The sequence below is a fragment of the Caretta caretta genome, chromosome 16 (genome assembly GCF_965140235.1).
Source record: "Caretta caretta isolate rCarCar2 chromosome 16, rCarCar1.hap1, whole genome shotgun sequence".
In the NCBI taxonomy this organism is placed as follows: Eukaryota; Metazoa; Chordata; order Testudines; family Cheloniidae; genus Caretta; species Caretta caretta.
In genome coordinates this window covers 9,446,518-9,468,618 of record NC_134221.1, presented here as the reverse complement: position 1 = coordinate 9,468,618, position 22,101 = coordinate 9,446,518, and the positions used below count along the sequence as shown (strand labels likewise).

General features: G+C 45.2%; 1 protein-coding gene across 2 annotated transcripts in view; it reads right to left on the bottom strand.

Annotated features, from left to right (window-relative positions):
• PAPPA (pappalysin 1) overlaps window positions 1–22,101 on the bottom strand; it is a 234,087-nt gene that overhangs the window by 94,373 nt on the left and 117,613 nt on the right. For both annotated transcript variants that reach the window (XM_075120284.1, XM_048822770.2), the window contains exons 9-11: window positions 14,467–14,595; window positions 12,708–12,799; window positions 35–231 (exon numbers count right to left, since the gene is read on the bottom strand). In XM_075120284.1, the coding sequence (XP_074976385.1) occupies window positions 35–231; window positions 12,708–12,799; window positions 14,467–14,595 (418 nt within the window). The remainder of the gene's footprint in view (window positions 1–34; window positions 232–12,707; window positions 12,800–14,466; window positions 14,596–22,101) is intronic.

Below are 22,101 nucleotides of genomic sequence, written 5' to 3'. Positions count from 1 at the left end.
TACAGCAGGTGAAGAGGGCTTGGGTCTTTCTTACCTGAGTTGCTGCTGGCTGACCAATGACCACCCAGCCTGGGCACCCCTGGTCACTATGATGAGAGACTGACGCGTTGGAAGCCCACTGGTCTAGGAAGCCTTTGGGGGTATAAACCCCACAGTCTTTGATGCTGGTCATTTGCTCAAACTCCTCACATACCCCATCACCATCATGGAAGTAGCATCTGCTGGGCTCGTCTGCAGTGAGAAATCAAAGAGGAATAATTACTAAGGACTTCCCACACTCACCTGTGTCCCCAGTTGCTTGGGTCACAATAGGCCAGGCAAAGGAAGTGGTAATGCATCCCCCATCCAGGTCCATGTGCAGTAATGGCAGTGGTCATTTAGCAGCGCAAGATGATATGATTTTAAGAAAGCAGAACAAAGAAAGAATGCAGCTCTTCTGCCATATGAAAGTCCCCAGGATACTTCCTAGCCCGTGTCTTCCCTGCATATTTTTACCTGTATCCATTTTTAAAGGATCTTACTAAAGCTTAGTGCTGAGAAAGAAAATGCACTTACAGGGCCAAATTCTTAGCTGGCAGAACTTCATTGACTTTGATGGAGTTAAGCCAACAGAGAATTGGGTCCACAATGTTTCCCTTTTTTGTTCTTAAATGACACTTGCAAAACGACAAAAACTAAATTCAGTGATGGTCAACACTGCCAAATGAACAGCCCTAGGGAGAAACTAAAGGCCAAATGTATCTGTTTATTCAGATACAGCGTGGGCAGCGGAAGGGTAAACTTGCCACACACATACCGCCCCAACCGATGTGACTTAGACTTGACCTGGAAGGATCAGAAGCAAGAGGGGACTTAAATCTCTTTATTCATTTATTCTGTGGCTTCTCTAATGAGACCGCCAGCAAAGATGCCCATTAGTGCCAGATTTTTGAGGTTGCGTCTGTGACGCTCACCCAGTAGGAACTGAACGGAGACCAACCCTCTTCTTTTAAACAGACTTCAGACCAGTAATGACTTTCAGTCACTGAAGGCCTCACTGAGAATTAAATCTCTGACCTATCAGTATCCCAGTTTATATCATGTTATCATTGCCAAGCATCCAGTCCCAACATGCTGTTGTATTTTTGTCTGGTAAAGAAGTTACTGCAAAAATGGTAGGAAATTGGCATGAGCGGCTAGTTGGAATGGTGGAAGTGACCCCGGATGAGAATTGAGTCCTTTCTGAAGATAGGTGTCAGAAAATTCAATAGTCACTCAATTCTGAGTCACTTCCAAAATACGAAACCCCCTGTTTATTTTTCCTCATAGTTTACACAATGAAATACCATTGCATGAGCCAGAATAAATCAGTTTATTATAATTCAATTATGTAATGAGTTTCTCTCCCCTCCCCCCACCCACCCCAATGTAAGATTCTAATCCCTTAATATCAGGCCTGGTCAAAAGAGTGGAAGGTAACAAGAAGACAATGAACACTTGCATGCTGCATTCCCTTGCTTCTGACATCTGTGGTCACCTAAAGAAGAACTCCACCATTTCATGCCTCTTCAGCTCTTTTTCTATTTACCTTTCCTTCACATGTGCACTAACGCTTTTAGACATCTCTCTGACATGCCTGGGTAACTCTGGTATCAAGCGGCCAAAGCTGTGCACGGTTTTCGGAAAACGACATCCCAGATTAGGGGAGGATCTGAACAGAAATCTCCAAGAAATATTCAGGTCTGGAAAGATGGTGGTAAATAACCCAAAGCAAAACACCACTTATTCTTTGGAAAAAGGGTTTATGTTCTCTTATAAAGAGACCGATTTCCTTAAAAAGTACAAGCAACTAAAGGCCGCCAAACTTAAAAAAAAACAGACTTTCCCTTATAGACAGACACATGGCAAGTACAGACACTCTGAGGCAGCTTGCTCACAGACACACACTGACTGAGACACACATTTATTGACAAACACATGTACATGCAAATGCACGCACATACACGCTCATAGCCCACCGATACTCATCCATGCACACAACCCCCATGCAGGGATAGCCCCACTAACAGAGACACACTCTCCATCCACACATCCATCCTACACATACGCATTTAGACACAATCTCCACAAACAGACTGATTTGTCACTATAGGCACTGGAGTAAGCACAGAATTTATATAACCAATGTTCTCCTGTACTGTTTCCAAATGTTCCCTCCTAATGCGATGATAAATGTAATGGGCCTCTGATAACATCATGTGTTTGGGATAAAAGAATACTCAAGACCTGCTCCAATCAGATGACTTAATTCATATTCACATGGAGAGGAAGCTGCCTTCGAATAGCTGTGATCCAGGCCAGTGTGTGATTCTTACAGAGGCTAATTTGTTCCTGATTATGTTTAAGACCCCAATAAATCTGTCTGCTCGGAGTCTGCAAAACCCAAGGGAGGAACAGAATGGAGAGACAGAGATGTCTGAATTAAATGGAGACTGCCCAGATGATTAGCAAACAGCAATGTGGTGTGTGTGTGTGTCCCATCTACAATTCCAGTCCCAATGAGTCAGTGTGCTCTGCCCTTTATTACCTGTCGGTAACACTGGCTGAATGGCATTACTTATGCGAGCCAATAGAAGATCAGGTGTTCAGTCAATGATGTAAGCTTTGAAAAATGAGGGAGGAAAAGTGGTTTTACAACGGCATTTTGCTTTTTAAGGGAATGTGTTCTTGCCACTAGCAAATCATTCTGAAACATTTAAAGATGTCCTTTTATGGGGGGAATAAATACTGGAAAGTTTCCAACCTCATGGCTCTGAATTTCAATATGCCTCCAAACCTCATCACATAAATACTCTCACATATGAGCGAACCCCAAGAGGCTGAGCTTTCCGACCTCTTTCCGAACTTTGTAGATGCAGAAGGGGTGCACATCAGAATCAAGATGCTAGCCGGTGCCCAAACTAACGTCACATGGGTGACTGAAGGGAAACCAGAGGGACTGATTTTCAGAGGCGCTGAGTAGCAGCAACTCCTGTTGACTTCAGATGGGGCTTTGGGAGCTCAGCACAGCTGAGAATCAGAGCCACAATTTTCATACCGCACTTGGGTAATTTTCTGGTCAGGTCTTCCTGAGACTTCCCTCACTACTTGTGAAAATCTATGGGCTTGACTGTCGTCCCTCCGTGGTGCGCATCCAGCATAACTCCACTCAGTCAATGGAATTATATGGATTCAGAATCAGAAAGAGGAGAAGTGGGCCCTATATTTCACAATAGTCAGGACAATACGAGGTACTCTCAGCAGTAACAAATACATCCAAGCTTTCTTTACCCCATCCTTATCAGCCCCAAACGTCCCCTTCAGCATGGTTCCTGTCCATTCATACATCCACTCTTTCGGGCAATTTTATCACATTCTAAAATAAAGGACTCTTCAACACTGCTCTTGTCCATCATTCTGAGAAATCTGGCAAGAGCCTTGGTTGGCCAGAATGTACTGGCATAGCGTGAAAGACTTTACCCAGCTCCAACCACCAAATCTGATTATGTCAGGGACTTCCATTCCTAGTGGAATAGGACAGCAGTTCTTTGTAAGACCCATGGCTGATATTTCACCGACCTTGGAAGCAATGTTTCCAAAGTCAGAAGGACGGCAAAGACTGGATGTGTGCAAAGTAAGGCAGGGAAGGAAGCAGGACGTGACGCTGAATGCAATCACATTTGGCCAAGCAATAATCTCTTCTCCTGCGAGACAACTGTGATGATAACCTGGTGTTTTTTTAATGGATAGTTCTTTTCCAACAGCCTATTTCACCCTCCAGTCTACCCTGCTAGGCCTCAGTCAGGATCAAGGCCAATTGTGCTACGCCTATATACACATAGTTGAGGGCATGGTCTACAGTTGCATGACCTGACGCTGCAATGAGCTCCATGTGGACACTGTGAAACTCATCACTGGATCAGGACTAAGCTAAAGCACAGTTTATGAAGAATCTACAAGCACGGGCCTTTAGGACAGTGGACACTTCCCCCAAATTATTTGCAGTGGACTCTTCTTTTTGTTTTATTTATCAGGCACCAAATTAGGTGGAAGGTAGAAGGCACTTGGATAGGAGCTACTGCTCTTACCAGACCCTGTTGTGCACTCCATCGCTGTACAAACCAGGCCAGGATTTAAAGAGACCATGTATGGTGGCAGTAGGCAGCACCCACTATGTTTAACCACTTGAGAGCCAGAGAGAACCTAGACTCTAACTGTGTCTAGTAGCCTCAACAAAAAATCCCCTTTATTTTACTTACATCTGAGTCTGGTCTCCTCCCTAACACAAGGGATACTGCAGGCTCCATCTGCCATTTCCTGACATTCCCTTTCGCTGGATTGGACCCAGATTCCTTTGCACAGTAGGGTTCATCTCACCTCCTGGTACCAGTTGCATTTATAAAAATAGTTTTGCTGTGGTGCTTCTCTCTATTGCTAGTTGCTTGCTCCTTGCACTGTGTCAACTAACGGAGTTGCTTTTCAGTTTGAAATTGTGTCTAATTTTAACTGCTCAACCTGGAAGGGGTCCTGAAGCGGAGCAGCTGCTGACTGTGAGCAAGAGTGACATAAAATAATTAATACAGATGCCAAAATCAAATCAAAATCTGGAACAGCAAAACTGTTGCAGGGGCAGCAGTTGGGAATGGGAGATGGAGTCTCTCTGGACGTTTTGATACAGATGCCCAAAGACCTGAGCTGAACTCTGAAAGAAACCAAAGTAATAATCCAGGCAATCCAAGTTCCCTTCCCCCTAGAAAACCGTCAGTGCAGGCACTGGAATTTTTAAGCCAAACCTTGCCCCTTTTTCTATCTGCTGACAGGTTTGCCCCGGAACAGGACAGTCTCTGAATGGCACATGCAAGCTCTCTGCTAAGCTCTGCGGACCCTGGTGTAGGTGATGTGTCTGAGGAAAGAGGTATGGCAAGACAGCTGCTGCTTTCCAGTGAGCCCCAGCTTTAACCAGACTTTGCAACCCACAGCAGCCCTGAGTCTCGTCTCCATCATACAGGGGCTAACGTGTTGGGGTGAGGACGGAAAGCCACCTTTAGCATGGGTCCCCAAGCACAGCTCCCCACAGCAGAAAATTCAGCTCTCAGCATCCAGTGTTCCCATTTCTCACTGGGTTCAGAGATAAGGGAAAGTACAAAGCAAGGCAGGTGGTAGAAAACCTTTTTCGGAAGCTGCTAACATTGCTAATATTGTAGTTCACAGAAGGATTGTGGCTACCTGTTCAGGGAGAGGCTAGAGCTTTACTCCAGTGAAACTGATTAAGTTTGGGACACATCAGGAAGCAGACATGCAGGATACAGACTTATCTGTGATGGGCAGCCTTCCACACTGTGGGGAAAAAAATAAGATCTACCCAATTCACGGCACAGAGCACATCCTCAGACAAGGCCTTTAATGTCCAAGCAGAATGGTCAAAGTGCTGGGGACAGACACCCAGTGCAGCTTCCTGTTTTCAGCTCAGAATACAGTGATTGGCACCAGAATAGTCTTCTTTTGTACATTAACTACTGTTTTTTTAAAAGTCAGGACAAAAAAGAAGTATTTTTAAGCTCAGCTGTTTATTTAGGGACAGTTCCAACTACAACAACCCTCATGCCTCATAGCTATTCCTCCCCTCTCCCCCCCAAAAAGGGACAAAAATGCACACACATTGTCTCAGAGTAACGGATTCTTGGAACAGAGCGGGCATTAAATCTTAACCCCTAAAGGTCTGTTTGGCCCTCCCAGGGAGATGACAATTGGCATACGGGTCTTCCCAATCACCAGAGGAAATATTCAGACCGATTAAGGCCAAATCACGGTCTCTACAAAGTCAGCGGGGAAAAAACAAACAAAACCCATTGACCTACATAAAGCCAGGATTAGACCCACTAGTTAATAATCTGCACTAGATTATTTAATCTGCAGATCTGGCTACGGGTATTTGTTCAGAGGCTCCCATATCAAAATAAGAAGTGGTTTCACTGGCTACCCTTTGAAGGTGGGCACTGGAGGCCAGTTTCTGCACCATTCAAATCAATGGGAGTTTTACCATTGACTTCAGTGGGAGCAGGGCCAAGCCCTCGGTGAGGAGGCTTGAAATCCAGGATGTCTGTTATCCCTCTCATTCATTTTGACGAAACTGGGGATAGTTACATTTCTTCTGTCAATACAAGGTTTCAGATGAATTTTCCTTTCTGTAAATTTTAACTGAAGAGAGGAAAAATCGTTGACTAGGACACATGGAAACTGCACCGAATAAAGTCACATCTCAGTAACTTGTGGCATTTTTCATCAGTGAAATAAAATGGGTAGATAGACATTCTTGGAAATGAAGTAAATGTGGATGTCACACTCTACGGGGGAATATTCAGAGGCTTGGAGGAAGGTGACAATCATCTTGGAGCGTCTTCTGAACTGAAAGGTCAAACACAAGGAGTGTGTAGTATTACCCTTTGATCATTCAGCGACTTCCTATAAACTCAGCCTGCCATCCCTGGGCTTCTCCTTTGACCAAGGTGACTAGGATCTTCAGTACGATTTAGTGGCCTTAGCTCAACATAATAACTATGTAATTCATCTGTGTGCCACAGATTGCAGATAAAATGACAACTCACCTGCAGTGAGTGGGACTAAAATCTTGATACTTCACCTCCAAAAACACAAACCTCTGTCATTTGAGCTAAAAGAGATTTTCCATAGCGAGCCAGCAGTAGTAAACTATTTATCTTTTCTGTAAACCAACTACCCACGTACTCATGAGTTCTAATCTTGCTTCCACCTCTCACTCTCCATCTGCTTGGGCAAGTCACTGAAACTCTTTGTGCCTCTATCCACCCATGAAAATGGAGCTGATGATACACCATTACTTCAGAGAGGATTAGTGCAGATTCATTAACTGGTTTTTGGAGATCACACTGAAAAGCTAATTGGGTTTCCGGTGGAAGTGGGTGATAGCCACAGGGGAAGGAGATGTTTTGAACATGAACAAAGTTAGCAGTGTGGATCTTTCAGAAGCTTGCCAATTTGCTTTAGAGGCAGGGAAGTAACCTTTGCGAAAAACCAAGTGGCATCATTCACAAAGAAAGTCAAACCACTGGTCTGCATGCTAAAAACTACCCTGTTAATGATGACAGCCCCTGAAAATTGACACTAGTATTATTGCTAACTTGCCAAATGAGTAATTACACACCTTGGAACGTGCAGCCACATGCTCCCAAGGGCTGCAGAAAATGTTGAGCTTCAAAGTATTTACTGGAAGCTGAATATTGGGGTGTGTGTGAATTTTGGCCGAAGAGCTCCAGTTAGCAACATTCATTTCCATTTACTATGAGGTTCTACTACAGACCCACCTTAGTTTGTTAGCAGCAATACTCATTCCCCAAGGTACTTGGGTCCACATTTTGGCCTTAGGACACCACTGCTCTTATGTAGCCTGATCCAGTGAGGTACTGAGCGTGTCCTGGAAGGGGCTAAGTGCCCTCCACTCCAGTGGTGCACTGAGCCCCTGGCTGGATTTGTAAAGACCTTTTTACCATTCTCAAAAGAAAAAAAAAAGCACCATTAACTGCTGTACAGGGATGTGGAGTCAGCTGTCAAAACCACATGTTCCTGTGCAGGAGTGGGTGTGTGGGTGATGGTGGGGAGGATGGGAGCTCAGTCTCCTCTGAATACCCACAATGAATATGGATGGTCATCCATCAATTTATTTTAAGCACATTACTTCTCTGTCAAAAAAAAAAAAAAGACATATAAAATTAGTTTTATGTCACTCACTTAACATTGCATTTTCCCTAGAGGCTCATGCTCCAAATAGAGATAGCAAGCTCATGAATATTAATTATTTCCCTGAATGCAATACAGTCTCCAGACAATGAGACTGGGGAGAATGCTACACCTAATGTATGGAAAATTGGCGAGGTAAATGATGGATCCTCCACATTTGCAGTTTCCAACTGCAAGGAGAGGCTTTTCCAAACAGGGAAAGACAGACCAGGGCGACAGAGGTAGAATGATAAAGTTGATGCCAAAGCATAAGCTGAAAAGCAGTGATATTAAAACGACATTAGCAACTTAAAAAACACACATCTCTCTGAACGTTTTTCACCTACTGCTGTGCCAAGCAGCCCCGAAAATCACTCTAGCTGAAAGAGATCGGGGATAAAAATTGTCCTCTTTGTTTTCCTGGAGTTTGTTTCCTTTTTGGCATTTGACAGCACGAGGCCCTGATCCAGCAGATGTGTAATGAGGATTTCAATGGGACCGATCATGTGCTTCAAGTTATGGTCGCACTTCAAAGCTTTGCTGGCCTTGGTGTGCAGTTGGTTTCCTGACTTGTTTACGTGGGCCTTTCTCACCATGATGTGAGGGGGAAGTTAAGTAATAAATGAGAATAATAGTAAATGTGATTGTAATAACCCACAAATTGCCAGGCAGACTCAGGGGTAGATGCAGGACCTGAAACTCCTTTAAAGACATTTTTAAACTAGTCTTTCAGCCTTTACTATGCTCCTGTCATAATATCTTCTCACAGGTTTCTTTGATATTCTTTGGTGTCTTTTCCAATATAGCCTTCTCTTTCTTCAGAATGGTAGGAGAATGTGCATCCCACCACTGTACGCCTTTACTCGGGCAAGTAAGGACCAGTTGGATAAGTAAACTTTTATTAAAAGATGCTCATGGAGACTCTCATCTTCAGGCAATTGGTTTGAACCTGGCTCTGGTCCATAGTGACCCCAAATCATTTCCATGCCATCAGGCCTCATTGTCAATGTGAAATGAATCAGGGATCTCCATCCAACTACAGGACAGCTGTATGGGTGTGTGTGTGTTGCAATGGGGCAAAGCTCGGATTTGCTTTTCTCCTGCAGCATGTTGTTAACAGGAGAGGAGAAACTTTCATCCAGGGACCGAATTCCAAACTCCGTGGGGAAAGAACAAGGGCTCCATGAGCAAAAATCCACTAAGCAGAAACTAGTGGATGTGGGCATAGAATAAAATTGGGGCTGGAGAAGGACTAATGACATTGCAGTATCACATTTAAAAGGAAGCACTGCCAGATGCTTTAATTAATTAATTTATTTATTCCACATGTCGCTCTTCAGTTTGGTGTGAGAGCATCTTGCAAGAACTAAATGCTATTAATCTTATCTGTTTTCTTTTCTCGGCTTTCTGTTCTGAGAAGGCCAGGGCAGCCTGACAGTAAAGACCACACAGCTTTCTCCCCCGCCTCTCTCCTTGGTTCACCCCACCCCTCCCATGGCAAAGCAGATTGATCACAGCCTTATCTGATTATAAGGGGGAGGATGAGGGAAAACAAAAACAAAACAAAAAAAGAGAAGCAGCCTAACTGAGTTATAGGCACCAGTGCAAAGCGTCCTGAGAGCTGCTGTGTGCCATGTACACAAAACAAAGTGAACCTGTCAGAGACAAAAATAAAAGGCCCTGATGGCAAGAGATGTAGAGGGAAAGCAGCAGATTTAAGCTTGCTAGTGTTTGCTTGCTTAATTGCATTTCTGCTCTAGCAAAGAAGGTGAGGAGAGTCATCTCTCCGGAGGTGTGAATGTGCATGGCTGTTAAACCTCCGATCATGGAGACCTCAGAGTATCTTTTGATTCTGAAAAAAGAAAAGGAGGACTTGTGGCACCTTAGAGACTAACAAATCTATTTGAGCATAAGCTTTCGTGAGCTGCAGCTCACTTCATCGAAAGCTTATGCTCAAATAAATTTGTTATCTCTAAGGTGCCACAAGTCTTCCTTTTCTTTTTGCGGATACAGACTAACACGGCTGCTACTCTGAAACTTTTGATTCTGAAACATTTAGTGATCACTTTGTATAAATTAGGGACCGGATAATGCTTACTTCCAGCCGTATAGCTTACTACTGTGAGTAGACCTGCTGACTTCTACAGAACTGCTCACGGTAAGTAAGCACTATGCCTGGTGGTGTTTGGAAGATCAGATCTTTGCAGTACGGTCTACATTGCTTCTGGGAGTGAACGTTCCAGGCCACGTAGACAAACTCACACTAGCTCCGCTCAAGACAGCATGCTAAAAATAGCAGTGTTGATGCTGTGACCTGGGCCGTGGCTCAGGCTAGCTCTCCTTGTCCAAGTCCTCTCAACCCTCTGTGTCCAATCTTGGGCGGCTAGCCTTATCTGCTGCCTGTGGCACAATGCCCACACCGCTATTTTAGCATGCTGTAGTATCTTGAGAGGAGCCAGCTTGAGTCTGTCTTGGGAGGCATGCAGTGTAGACATAACCGTAGGCCCCAAAGAATTTAAGCATGTGCCTAAATTCCTTTAAAGGCTTTGGTAAACAGGGGTTGTATGCTTCACTGGTGCTAAAGAGAGCTAAATATTATCACAGTAATGTCAGTATAAAAGTAGTACAATGTGAAATGATTATTTATTATTCTACAGGGCCACAACATGTGCTAGTCTCGTAACATTACAGATCAATTGCACATGTTTCTCTGCCTCTTTTCCATTCCTCAAGCCGTGGGCCCAATCATTCAGTCATTTCTCAAGCAAAAGACCCGACTGAAGTCAAAGAAGAGTTTTGCTTGACTAAAGCTGGCAGGATCTGGTTTGATGTTATCAGGCTTTCAAGAAGGGGGCTACCTGCTTTGTTTTTTAGTTATGCATTTTTATTAGTAGTAAAATTTGTTTTAAAAAATAACCCCTTCCCCCACCCCAATGGTTTAGTGGTTTCTAATAAAGTAATGCCTTATTCTGTGTTAAAATATGTCTGTCTGGCTGAAAGACCAGTATTGTGTCTGTCTAGACACTCCTCACTGGTAATCCAGAGCCCCTGGAAGCCAATTGGTGTCTTTCCGTAGATCTCAGTGAAGTCGAATCAGGCTCTTATTGAATCCACATATTAATGATTTCACCAACAACTGGGTTCTATTTTGATTTTTTCTAAAACTAGGACCTATGCAAAACACCGGCTTTAACTCTGCACCTGCCTATGAAAAATGAACAGCTTTACGCTGCTCTGAAAACTAAGTACATTTTCACAACCCCCCTGCTGAAAAAAAAATCCATCCTAAAACACCAAACACAGAAGACAGACTGAAAATACTTCAATCTGCAAAAATGGGATTTGCACTGTATTTATTTTGATTTTTTGTCCATCGTGTTAGAGGACATGAATTTTGCACACTCACATGTAGCTCTGCTCTGATTCCTTGAGATGAGCTATGTGACTGGGATAAAAAAAAACAAAACACCCACCACCAAAACTGTTGGAACTAAACACAAACTAAACCTTTTCGGAGCTCCTAAAAGGTTTGGATAAGAATTGTTTCACTTCCAGTTTGAACGGGTAGTGTCAAAATACCATGCTTGAGGCCCTGGTTCAGCAAGGTACTTTAACCTGTACAGAAATGTAAGTATGTTCAACTTTAAGCCCAGGTGTATTTTCATTGACTTCAATGGGCTATTCATGTGCTTAAAGGTACGCATACACCCAAGTATTGCTGAATCAGTGCCTTGGATCCTTAGGTGTAGGTTGCTATATCAAAATCTTAAGTAGATTAAATAGACTGTGGTTAGATAGATTGCTCTCTCAGTCCATCCAGACGGGACCAGCTATGGAACTGCATAACATCACCTGAGCACATCCGTTCTCTTGTGATCTGCAGCCTGATTCTGCAGATTCAAGAAGTCTAGATAGGTCAAAAGAGCATCCAGACCAAATGCTCACAGAGGCTCGTCCCCAGCCTAGGCCATAACATGATTCCTTGTGCTGTATGTCTACACATACTGTGCTGTAGTGGTGCAGCTGCATCACGGCAGCATATCTGGTGAAGACGCTCTATGCTGATGGGAGAAAGCTCTCCCGTCAGCATAATAAAACCATCTCTGTGAGTGGCGGCAGCTATGTGGCGGGAGCTCTCACGCAGACATAAGTGCCAGTGTGGACAGTGCTATGTCGGGGTAACTTATGTCACTCAGAGAGGGGGGGAAGATTATTCACACTCCTGAGCAACATAAGTTACACCACCATAAACTATAGTGTAGACCTAGCCTTACACAGAAGCTGCAGTGTAGATGGGCCCTCAGTTGCCCTTCTCTGCCCCCTCTTCACCTCAAGGATTTAATAAATATGTTAAGCTCACAACTGCAACCCTGCAGTCCCCAGAGAGCTGCAACATCTTCTGGCCATTGTGTTTACATTTCCTGCTAATCAGGGCAAACCAGGCTTGCAAACAAAATCTGATTAAGTAGTTTTCACCTCTGAAAAAAGGGGATTAGCTGGTCCTTTGATCCTCAGATATTGATTTGCATCTCAAAGCAGGTGTGACCTCAGCTAGGGCTGCTTCTGTTCCAAGTCCCTTCCCCTGACACTCTTTCCTCTGTTTACCAGAAGGGATCAGTTCATATCCTCACATCGAGCCTGATCCAAAACCTATTGCAGGGGGTGAAAAGCCACCCACTGACTTCAATAGGCTTGGGATCAGGCCCTAACACAGCTGAAAGTCCAAGCCAGTTACAAAACCACCAGAATCAATTTTCCATCCAAATGACTAGAAACTGGGAAGGGACACATGCCTGTCAATCCCACAAATCCCACCTTTTCCCTTGCATCTAGGGCGACCCATCGGCAGGTCGCTGAGGTTGCTGTTTATTTTTTACTTGCACCACGCACAGAGGCGCTGCCCACTCTGGGTGGAAGGGGCTCTGGACCAGACTTACCAAGGCAATTAAAGGATTGCTCCTGCTGACAAAAGAGGGAGCAGCCATCACCGTTGATCTTATTCATGTCATCACATTCTTCCCCCAAATCTCTGCAGGCAGGAGACAAAACGAGGGATCAGATGGAAACCAGCTGCATTTCTCAGACCTCTCTCAGTTCCTGTCTCATAACCTGGAGATGCTTAATTCAGTGCTGTGCTGGCCCTCAAAACACCTGTTCTCTCTCCTCCGTCTCCCAGCTTTGACAATTCCAGGGTACAAGGTTTCCCCTCCAGTTCCCTCGCAGTGGAACTATTGCTTCTGGGCTAAGACATGAGCACTTTCCTTTATGGCTGCTGCTGACGGCTCAGCAGGTGGGGGAAAGACAGCAGCTATGGGATCAGAGGAGAGCCTGGAAGGGCAGGAATTCTGGAAGCTCTTCATGCTCTGTCTGAAAGGGCCAGATTGTGGCTCCAGCAATGCGCCCACACAGGGGAATTAGGAGGTGTAAGTGCCTTCCATGTGCTCAGATTTCAGGTAGCTGCATGGGATGGAGAGCACTTGGCCGATAGTGGATGGAGTCCTGGCTTTGCCCCCACAACCCACCAGCCAGTGCCGTTAAGCCCGCACAGAGGGGGAAGCAACTTGAACCACAAAAAGAATGGGCGTGGGTGACTCTCTCCCCCCACAAACCCCACAGGAGCAAGTGTGGCAAGGAAGGACCAGACTTTGCCACAGTCTGGTTCCGGGTCTGCTCTTGGGGCCATGCCACTATGTGCTACCCCTTACTCAAGCCATGTGGCAAAGCCACAACGGATGTCTAAAGCATTTGCAGCATAATGGCATGAGAAGTGGTACACAAAGTACAACCGATACCTCTATCTTTCTCCTCCCAGCTGCCCCAGATGTGTCAATGGCTTGGTTATTTTAATTTGAATGCATTGGCTTTAGGGCCCGATATTGCAAACACTTGCTGCCAGGCCTCATGCTTGAGACCATAAGTAGTCCCATTGTTTTGACAGGAAGCTCTGCTTCCCATGAACAGTGTTTGCAGGACTGGACCTGCGTTTGTTGTTAATTTTGTTGTTAATTAATGACATTTTGTTAAAGTGCCTGGAGACTTTTGAGCAGGTCCCATTCACGCTATAAAAACAATACAGTAAAAATAAACTACAATTGTTCATAATTATTTTTATTATTAGTGGTCTGTCGATCAGCAGGCAAGGAGAGGGAGGAGTTGATTGAGAACCTGCAATGACTAACACTCTCCCTTGGAGCCCAAATCTGTCACCTCCAAATGCATCCCAGCTCCAGCGGCCTGCAGAGCAACCTTGCCCTGAGGTTGCCCTGGAAACCTGGCCTCCCATGTGCCAGCTGTCCATCAACCGCCAGCCCGCCTGGGACTTCTCACTTAATGACAGCACCAAAGATGTTGTGAACATTTCTTTTTTTGTCAGCAATTAACACTAAGAAATTTATTTTTATATATATATATATATATATATATATATGTGTGTGTGTGTGTGTGTGTGTAAATAAAGGTGTCAGGACAGCAGGACCGAACTAAGTTCCAATTAAATGTTATCATCTTGATAATAATCAGAGACGTGGGTCCTTGTCTCTCTACTTCTGAGAGTCAGCCTAGGCTATGGAGACATCAGGTGATCAAAGACAAAAGCTGTAGTGATTATGTATGAGAGGCAGTAATTTCCTTTCTAGCCCCAATCTCTGGATCAATGGAAGCAGCACAGCTGTATCTATTTGCTTACTCCACACTTACTTTTGGATAATCCCATCTCCACAGTATCCACTTCCATGAGTATATACAGTCATGGGGGAGGGTTCACTCTCCTCTGTCCCAGAAATAACGGCAACCTGGTACGTGTACACGATGCTGTCACTCAACTCCCTACAATGCAAGAGAGGAAACAGTATGTGAGCAGCACAATACAGTCAGTAATACAGGTCAGAGAAGGGGCTGCTGAAAAGCAGCTAGGCTTCTCAGAAAACGTCCTTAATTCAATCAGGCTCCTAGAACATTCCTGAGTCACTTGATTGGGATTACATGGGACTAGTTTTCAGAAAGGCACCCTCCTTTTTTGTGGGAGTAATCTGTGCCCACATTCTTCCACGTTCAATTCGAGAGCAAGTGCAAATCTGAGTAGCGGCAGCTCTTAACTGCAGGTACAAATCCAGGAGTGAAATAGCCTGCTCCCCAGATTTGCCCCAACATCTGATTTTGTGGGTACAAAAATGTGGGTGCATTTTGTGGATGTAAATGATTACGGATAATTCTGCCTGTGCTCTGCTAACCAAGAAAGGCACAAAATCATTTGTGAGCTAACAGTTCAGGCAGCTGTAATAACCACAGAGTCACTGCAGAAAAGTGAATGTGCCACTCTTTGTGAGCTTGAACCTCCCCAAAAACAGTTCACACAGGTTCTGCTCTTGGGCACACATGCAATTCCTACTGATAGTTGAATGCACATACATTTGAGAGCAAAGTGCAGCCAATGTGTGTATGTAACTTCTCTGTGTGCGCACATTCGCATGGGTAAGCAAACTGAAAATACATTCAGCAAAGGAAAATTTTGCTATAATAGAAATTCCATAGGAAAACAATGAGTTACAAAGTTCATGTTTGTTTAACTATGGGATGGGAAATTGGTCCTAGAGTGTCATAACAGAGGGACTGGCACTACATTAAGCATGGGGTGAGGATTATGTTTATGAGTTAATGGGCTGCAGAGGACTGGGTTTGTGCGTGAATATGACCTGGAAGACTGGAAAGGAAACTTCATACGGAGGAAGGACTGAGTGTGCATAATTATGTGGTCAAGGACTGAATGCACGAGTTAATACAGGGAGAGTGTTCTGTGTATGTCAGGGAAGAATGACTGCTGGGCTGGTTTGTTTTAGTGTGCTTTGGCTTAATCCAGCCACCAGTTACACAATGAGGTGGGAGAGTTTTCCAACTGCAATCTGCTACCCATGTGATCCGACAACAGATGGCTCCTATCACAGCAAGTGATTCTTACAGTTTAGCTATAGGGATGGAGGCAGAAAGGACATTTCTCTACTGAAACACTTCCTGGACCTCTTTGCTAACTGTGGAGGACTAGGAAATATATAACCATGCCTCAGGCACAGAAAGATTAAGTAGTTTGCCTAAGGCCACAGAGGAAAATGGAGGCTAAACCAGGAACTGAACACAGGTCTTCTAGTGCCCAGAACTGTGCCTTAACCACAAAACCAATCTTCTTCCCGATTTCCATCGCTCCGGCCCTTTCAGAAGGTTCTTCTGCGCATACTACTGCTAGCAAATTTAAGAAGCCTCCCTACCTTAATAATCCACCACAGAGAAGAAATTTCAGTCTGTCAGATACCTCTGTGGTCTAAGGTAGATTGAGCACTTCCAATTAAAGGAAGGCTAGATTAGAGTGACCCACAGAGGATGGGAAATGGGAGAGAGGGCAGCTCCAAGTGACCCTTCCAATTGGATGCAACAGGTAGACGCTGGTTACAGATGTTCCTGAGGTGGAGCAACACCTGGGCTACAAACTCTAAGACTATGTCTACACTATGGAGACTGCATAGCCCCTTAGTGTAGATGCAGCATACACCAAGAGGAGGAGTATTTCTGCCAGCGTAAGAACACCACTGCCCTGAATGACATTAGCTTTGCTGACAGAAGCCCTCTTCTGTGGCATAGCTGCGTCTACACTGAGGTTTTTTGTTGGCATAACAATGTTAATGGGTGTGTGTTTTCACTCCCCGACTGACATTGCTATGCCGATATATGTTTTAAAGTGTAGCTCTGGCGTTTTAAGCTCACGTGACTTAGGGTTTGCAGCACTAACCATGCCAAATGCTTTGCAATTAATGGCAAATCGCCTACTCAGTTTGGCTTACCAAAAGTGGCCTTTCAGAATCTCCCACTTGGGACTTAAGTTACATTAACTCATCCACTGCTGTTTGTCACAAGCTGTGTGTGGTTACTTAATGCTCTGGCATTCCTTTAGAGTGCCAAACTTGGAGAGAAACATGAGTGTTTTAAAGTGGATACGCCTAGTATGTCGGGCAGTAATATGCAAAGCCATGGTGATAAGCACAGTGTACACATGGAAAAACAGATAGATTAACAAAAGAATGAGCGAAAAATGCCATTGCATTTTCTTCCATGTGTCAGGTACATTAATGAGCACTCAAGTGGATATTAGAGTTTGTGTATCTGGAGTTGTCAACAAGACAAGCTTTTTGGGGGGCACTGATATAAGCAAGATTTTGACCATTTATTTTTCCATCTGCCTTCCCACTGACCCGATGGGACAGTAATAATGATAATGCACACTTTCCACTCCTCCGTCAATCGGTTCTGATGCATGGCTGTTTCACATGATGGTACTTAAGGAGTTGAAGCTGAAGAGCATCTTTAATATTAAGGATACGAGCAACTGCTCTTTCTAATTTATACATATGGTCTTTTAATGACCTTTTCCAGAACTGAGTAAAGGGTATTGATCACTCTGGCTTCCGCTCAGGGGGAGGCACTATTACTGAAAAGCATTGACTCAATTCCTCGGTTTAGAGGAGGAATTAGAATACACCATGTGAAATACCACAAGGGCTGCTTTTCCTCTCTCCAGCAGCAAGGGAGATATTTGGATATTGAGATATCGGGGTCTTCTATTTCTTTTTCTCTTTCTATTGGGGAGGGTGGGCAGCTGAGTTTTTTTTTTCCCCCTGTGTCTCTGAGAAGTGACCTTGTCAGCCACGTTTCCTGTTTTGGTTTCAGCCAGTGTTCCTATAACATTCAAAGGGCTCCACAGCGCCACCCGGATGCTGGGGCGGCGCTCCCTCCCCAAGTAGTGGTGAGATAAGTAGGGCCCTATCAAATTCACAGACCATTTTGGTCCATTTCAGGGTCATAGGATTTTTAAAATGGTAAATTTCACGATTTCAGCTATTTAAATCTGAAAATTCATGGTGTTGTAATTGTAGGGGTCCTTACCCAAAAAGGAATTGTGGGCTGGTCGCAAGATTATTGTAGGGGAGGGTTGCGGTACTGCTACCCTTACTTCTGTGTTGCCTACAGAGCTGGGCAGCTGGAGAGTTGAGGCTGCTGGCCGGGAGCCCAGCTCTGAAGGCAGAGCTGCAGCCAGCAGCAGTGCAGAAGTAAGGGTGGCACGGTTTTGTGGGTACAAAAATGTGGGTGCATTTTGCAGATGTAAATGATGAAGGATAATTCTGCCTGTGCTCTGCTAACTATGCCACCCTTACTTCTGCACTGCTGCTGGCTGCAGCTCTGCCTTCAGAGCTGGGCTCCCGGCCAGCAGCCGCAACTCTCCAGCTGCCCAGCTCTGTAGGCAGCACAGAAGTAAGGGTAGCAGTACCGCAACCCTCCCCTACAATAACCTTGCGACCAGCCCACAATTCCTTTTTGGGTCAGGACCCCCAATTTGAGAAATGCAGATCTTCCCCATGAAATCCGTATAGTATAGGGAAAAAGCACACAAAAGTCCAGATTTCATGGGGGAAGACCAGATTTCACGCCCACGACATGGGCCATGACTTTGGTAGAGCCCTGGACATAAGGGACTGTAGATTTTACAGTTGCAGTGCACACCCCCCTGAATGCTTGCAGGTGTGCAGGAGCTAGGGTTGCACCCTAGGCATGCCTGGGTATGCCCCTGTTAGGGTACTCGGCACCTTTGGCCAAACGAGCTGCCCCTCCTACTCTGCAAGTGAAATCAGCTCCTTTCTAGATGTCTCCTGTTTGGTATATTGGGGGAAAGCAGCTCCCTGCACCCTTTCTTCCCACTGCAAGGGCCAGTGTGTTTTTAGTAGCATAAGTGATAGATAGATAGATAGATTTTTAATTATAAAATTCCCCCTTTGTCATGAAATTGAACATCTTCTTAGAGACCATCCCAGCTTCTGCCCCTAGAGAGCATGATTTCCATAAAATAATGAATGCTGCAAGGAAGGCTAGCCAGGTGCTCCTATCATGTAAGGAGAAGGTTGAGAGCCACTGCCACGCAAATGTCTTGAGTACCTGCAGCCAAATTATGGCTGCCTCCAGCAAGGGTGCGTGGGAGGGGTGAAGGAAATCTCTGTATCCTCAACACCTTCAGTGTTCCCAAGAAGGCCTAGCCCCTATTTGTTCCTAAATGGGGATGTGGTCCACCAAAAGTTTGGGTCCTGCTCCCCCAAAGACTTTGTTCTCTGAACAGACTCTCTCCTTCAGCCCTCCTCTCGCCCCAGAACCAGCCCCTCCTTCCACAGGTCCCAGCTGAATCCTTGCTTTCCTCCAGCACCTTTGCCCTTGGTTTTCTTCCTTAGTGATGAAGCCTAGTCCAGCAAAGCAAGAAGCCAGATGGCAGCTACAAGCTGTGGCCTTGACTTTCTCTGGCTGCTATACCTTGGACCAACTGCTTGAGGGTGGGCCAACCATGGTCACAAAGCCTGAGCAGCTGAAGATTTTGCCTTATTCCACCTCAGTTCTCCACAGTCATAGAGCTGCCAAGTATTTTGCTATTTTAATTAGCTCTACTATGTGGCTGTCCTATATAATGAAAACTTGAGTCCAGGCAAGGAACCCATTTCCCGCCATTTTGAAATTCCTGCTATGTTCAGATTTGTTATGCCCATGCCCTGCTTTGGTCAATGGTCCTGAAGTCCCCACAGTGCATGTTACACTAGTGAGTTAGCCATGTTCAGGCTGAAACAAGATGGGATGGGGGGTCTCAGTCCAGCTCCTAGTGGTCCAAGTGCCACAAGAGCTTTCACAACTGGCCACAAGAGGCCTGATCCTGACTGACTGAAACCAACCGCAGTTTTCCCCATTGGCTTCCATGGGAGTAGGTATCTGGTCACAAATCGGAATGGAGATAGGGCGAGATTTAATGGGAGTTAAGCACCTAGATACCTCTAAAAATCTGACCCATAGAGACTAAATTCCTTCTTCCCTTGAGGTATGTTGGCAGGAGAACTTAGATAAGTCTTCACTGCTCCTCTTGATTAATGTGATTGTTATTTGTTACCTATACTACAGTAATGGCTCCAATTGGGATATAGGTACCATTGTGCCAGGCACGGTGTGGACCCACAGGGGGAGGGAGTCCCTCTCCCAAAGAGCTGACCTTCTAAATAGGCAAGAAAGATAAGGTGATGGGAGGAAAAACAGCGACACAGAGAGAAGTGCTTTGCCCAAGTTCACATGCTATTTCAAACCCATATTTAGGCACCAAAATAAGAGGCCTTAGTTAAGTTAATGGGAGCTGAGGGAGCTCTGTAGCTCAGAGATGATGCTCCATGGGATTGGTCCTGAGCTCAGGGCAAGAAATGAGGGTCAATAAAGTAGCTGAGAATCAACTACCTCTTTTTCTGCGGTCAAGCGTGCTCCTGGATTACTGAGAGCTGCCCCATCCTTTCTTCGAATCTGCTTGAAGCTAGGCTCCTTAGACTTTACTTCCGCTGCAAGGGGAAGAGCACCTAGGAAGTGTCACTGTAGCTTTTCATGTTCCCATAGCCTATGGTGCTTACAAAAGCTCTTACTATAACAGATGGCCCCAGGGGAGAGGGTCACTTTAGGACATATTGATCACACTTGTTATTGACTATACAAACAGAGCTGCTTTCCCCTCTTCCGTAATCTCTCTCTCTCTCTCTCTTTTAAATAAAAATGGCATGAGAGTGATGGTAGAAGACAATGAAGAGAATTCCTGTCTGATTTTGAAGCTGGGAGGGGATGTGTGGAATTTTGTAAACAAAAGAAGGACGTCAAAAATCTCGAGTTCTTGCACTTGTCTATTATTTCAGCTGCCATCAGATCTTTTGCTGTTTGCATAAGCCAAGCGACATGGCAGATGCAAGGGCCTCAAAACAACCCTCCCACCTGTCTCTTTGGCACAAAGTTGATTTAGAAGAAACGATCGCCCAGGAGGCTGCCGCTGAGATTCTTCTCTCTCTACGGAAGATAGGCTAGGCTCTGATGGGAGGATTGGGCTTATGTGCCATCCTCGGGCTTTTACTGTTCACCAGGGAGAACAAAACAAATTAGTGGCAGGATTAAATAAACCTGACAGGCCCTGGGCTGTGTTCCCTCTGGAGCAAAGGCTGGAGATGCCAGGATGGATTTTACCTTGTCCCTCTGCCTGAAACTCAAATTAAACCTGAACAGATGGAGAGTTTCACAAAATGGCAAGGATGAATACGGGCTAAGTTTGGGCTGAGATTCGCCCAGGAGTAGCCTTATTATTTATTTATTATTAGTAGTAACGTTATTATTACAGTAGCATCAAGAGGCCCCAGCAAAGATCAGGGCTGGGTGCTGCACAGACAGAGCGAAAAACAGTCCCTGCCGGGGAGAGTTTACAATTGAAATAGACAAGAGACACAAAGGTTAAGTTGGGAAACAGAGGCACCGAGATGTGAGGTGACATGCCCAAGGTCACAGAGCAGCTCAGTGGCAAAATGAGGCATAGAATCCTGTCTCCTGAGTCCCAGCTAAGTGCCCTATCCACACTGCCTTTCCTGTCCCCAACCTATAATGTGCAGCATGCACTTGCTACGGAACCAGACGGGTCTCCTTAGTAATTACCCTAGAGGTTATGGGGTGCTGTGTTCCACAGAAAGCCAGTTCGGAAGTGAGAATAGGGAGCAGGAAGTAGAGATGGAGGGGTACAGACTGCTTCCCCACCCTAAAATCTCTAAGTACTGGGGGAAGCCAAAACCATGTAAAGCATCTTTCATCCTCACTCCTGCAATGAACCAGTTTAGGGAGCAGAACAGTCACACACACACATACACACACACACCTCCGAGGTCTCGGGGGAACTCAGGAGGGATAGACAGGTCACACAGGACCCTCAATACAGCAAACATACGTTGGCTGGAGAGGGTCCCAGAGTCCGTGGGACACCTCCTGGAAGAGCAGTGGGAGGAGGACTAGGGGTTGTTTGCAACCTGATCATCCTCAACTGATGTTTATAAACCATTCACGAACATGGGCAGACGTTTGCAAATACCAAAGTACCCAACTGCACCAGCCCTGCATCTTTGGGGAAAGTCCTGCCAAGCCCTACCAGCTACCTCATCTCCTACCGGCTTGCACAACGTGTGAGGTTTATGCATCAGAGGCAGTTTGTGCAGAACCATATGCCACTTCTGAAATTTAGGTAGTTGCCATTTCAAAAAAAAGAGTCCTCACTTATTCCATTCCCCAGCCTGATTGTTTCTCTGCACCATTCCTTCCAAATGGCTAAGAACTTCAAAGTCTTCCCCAGCAAACTGCCTGATCAACTCGGACCTTTTGGACATGGAAATGTTATATCTTTACCAGTCCTACCTCCTGTCTCCAAAGACTGTGTTCCAATCTCCCCTCCCATGGTCACACTTACACAGGCAGAGTTCG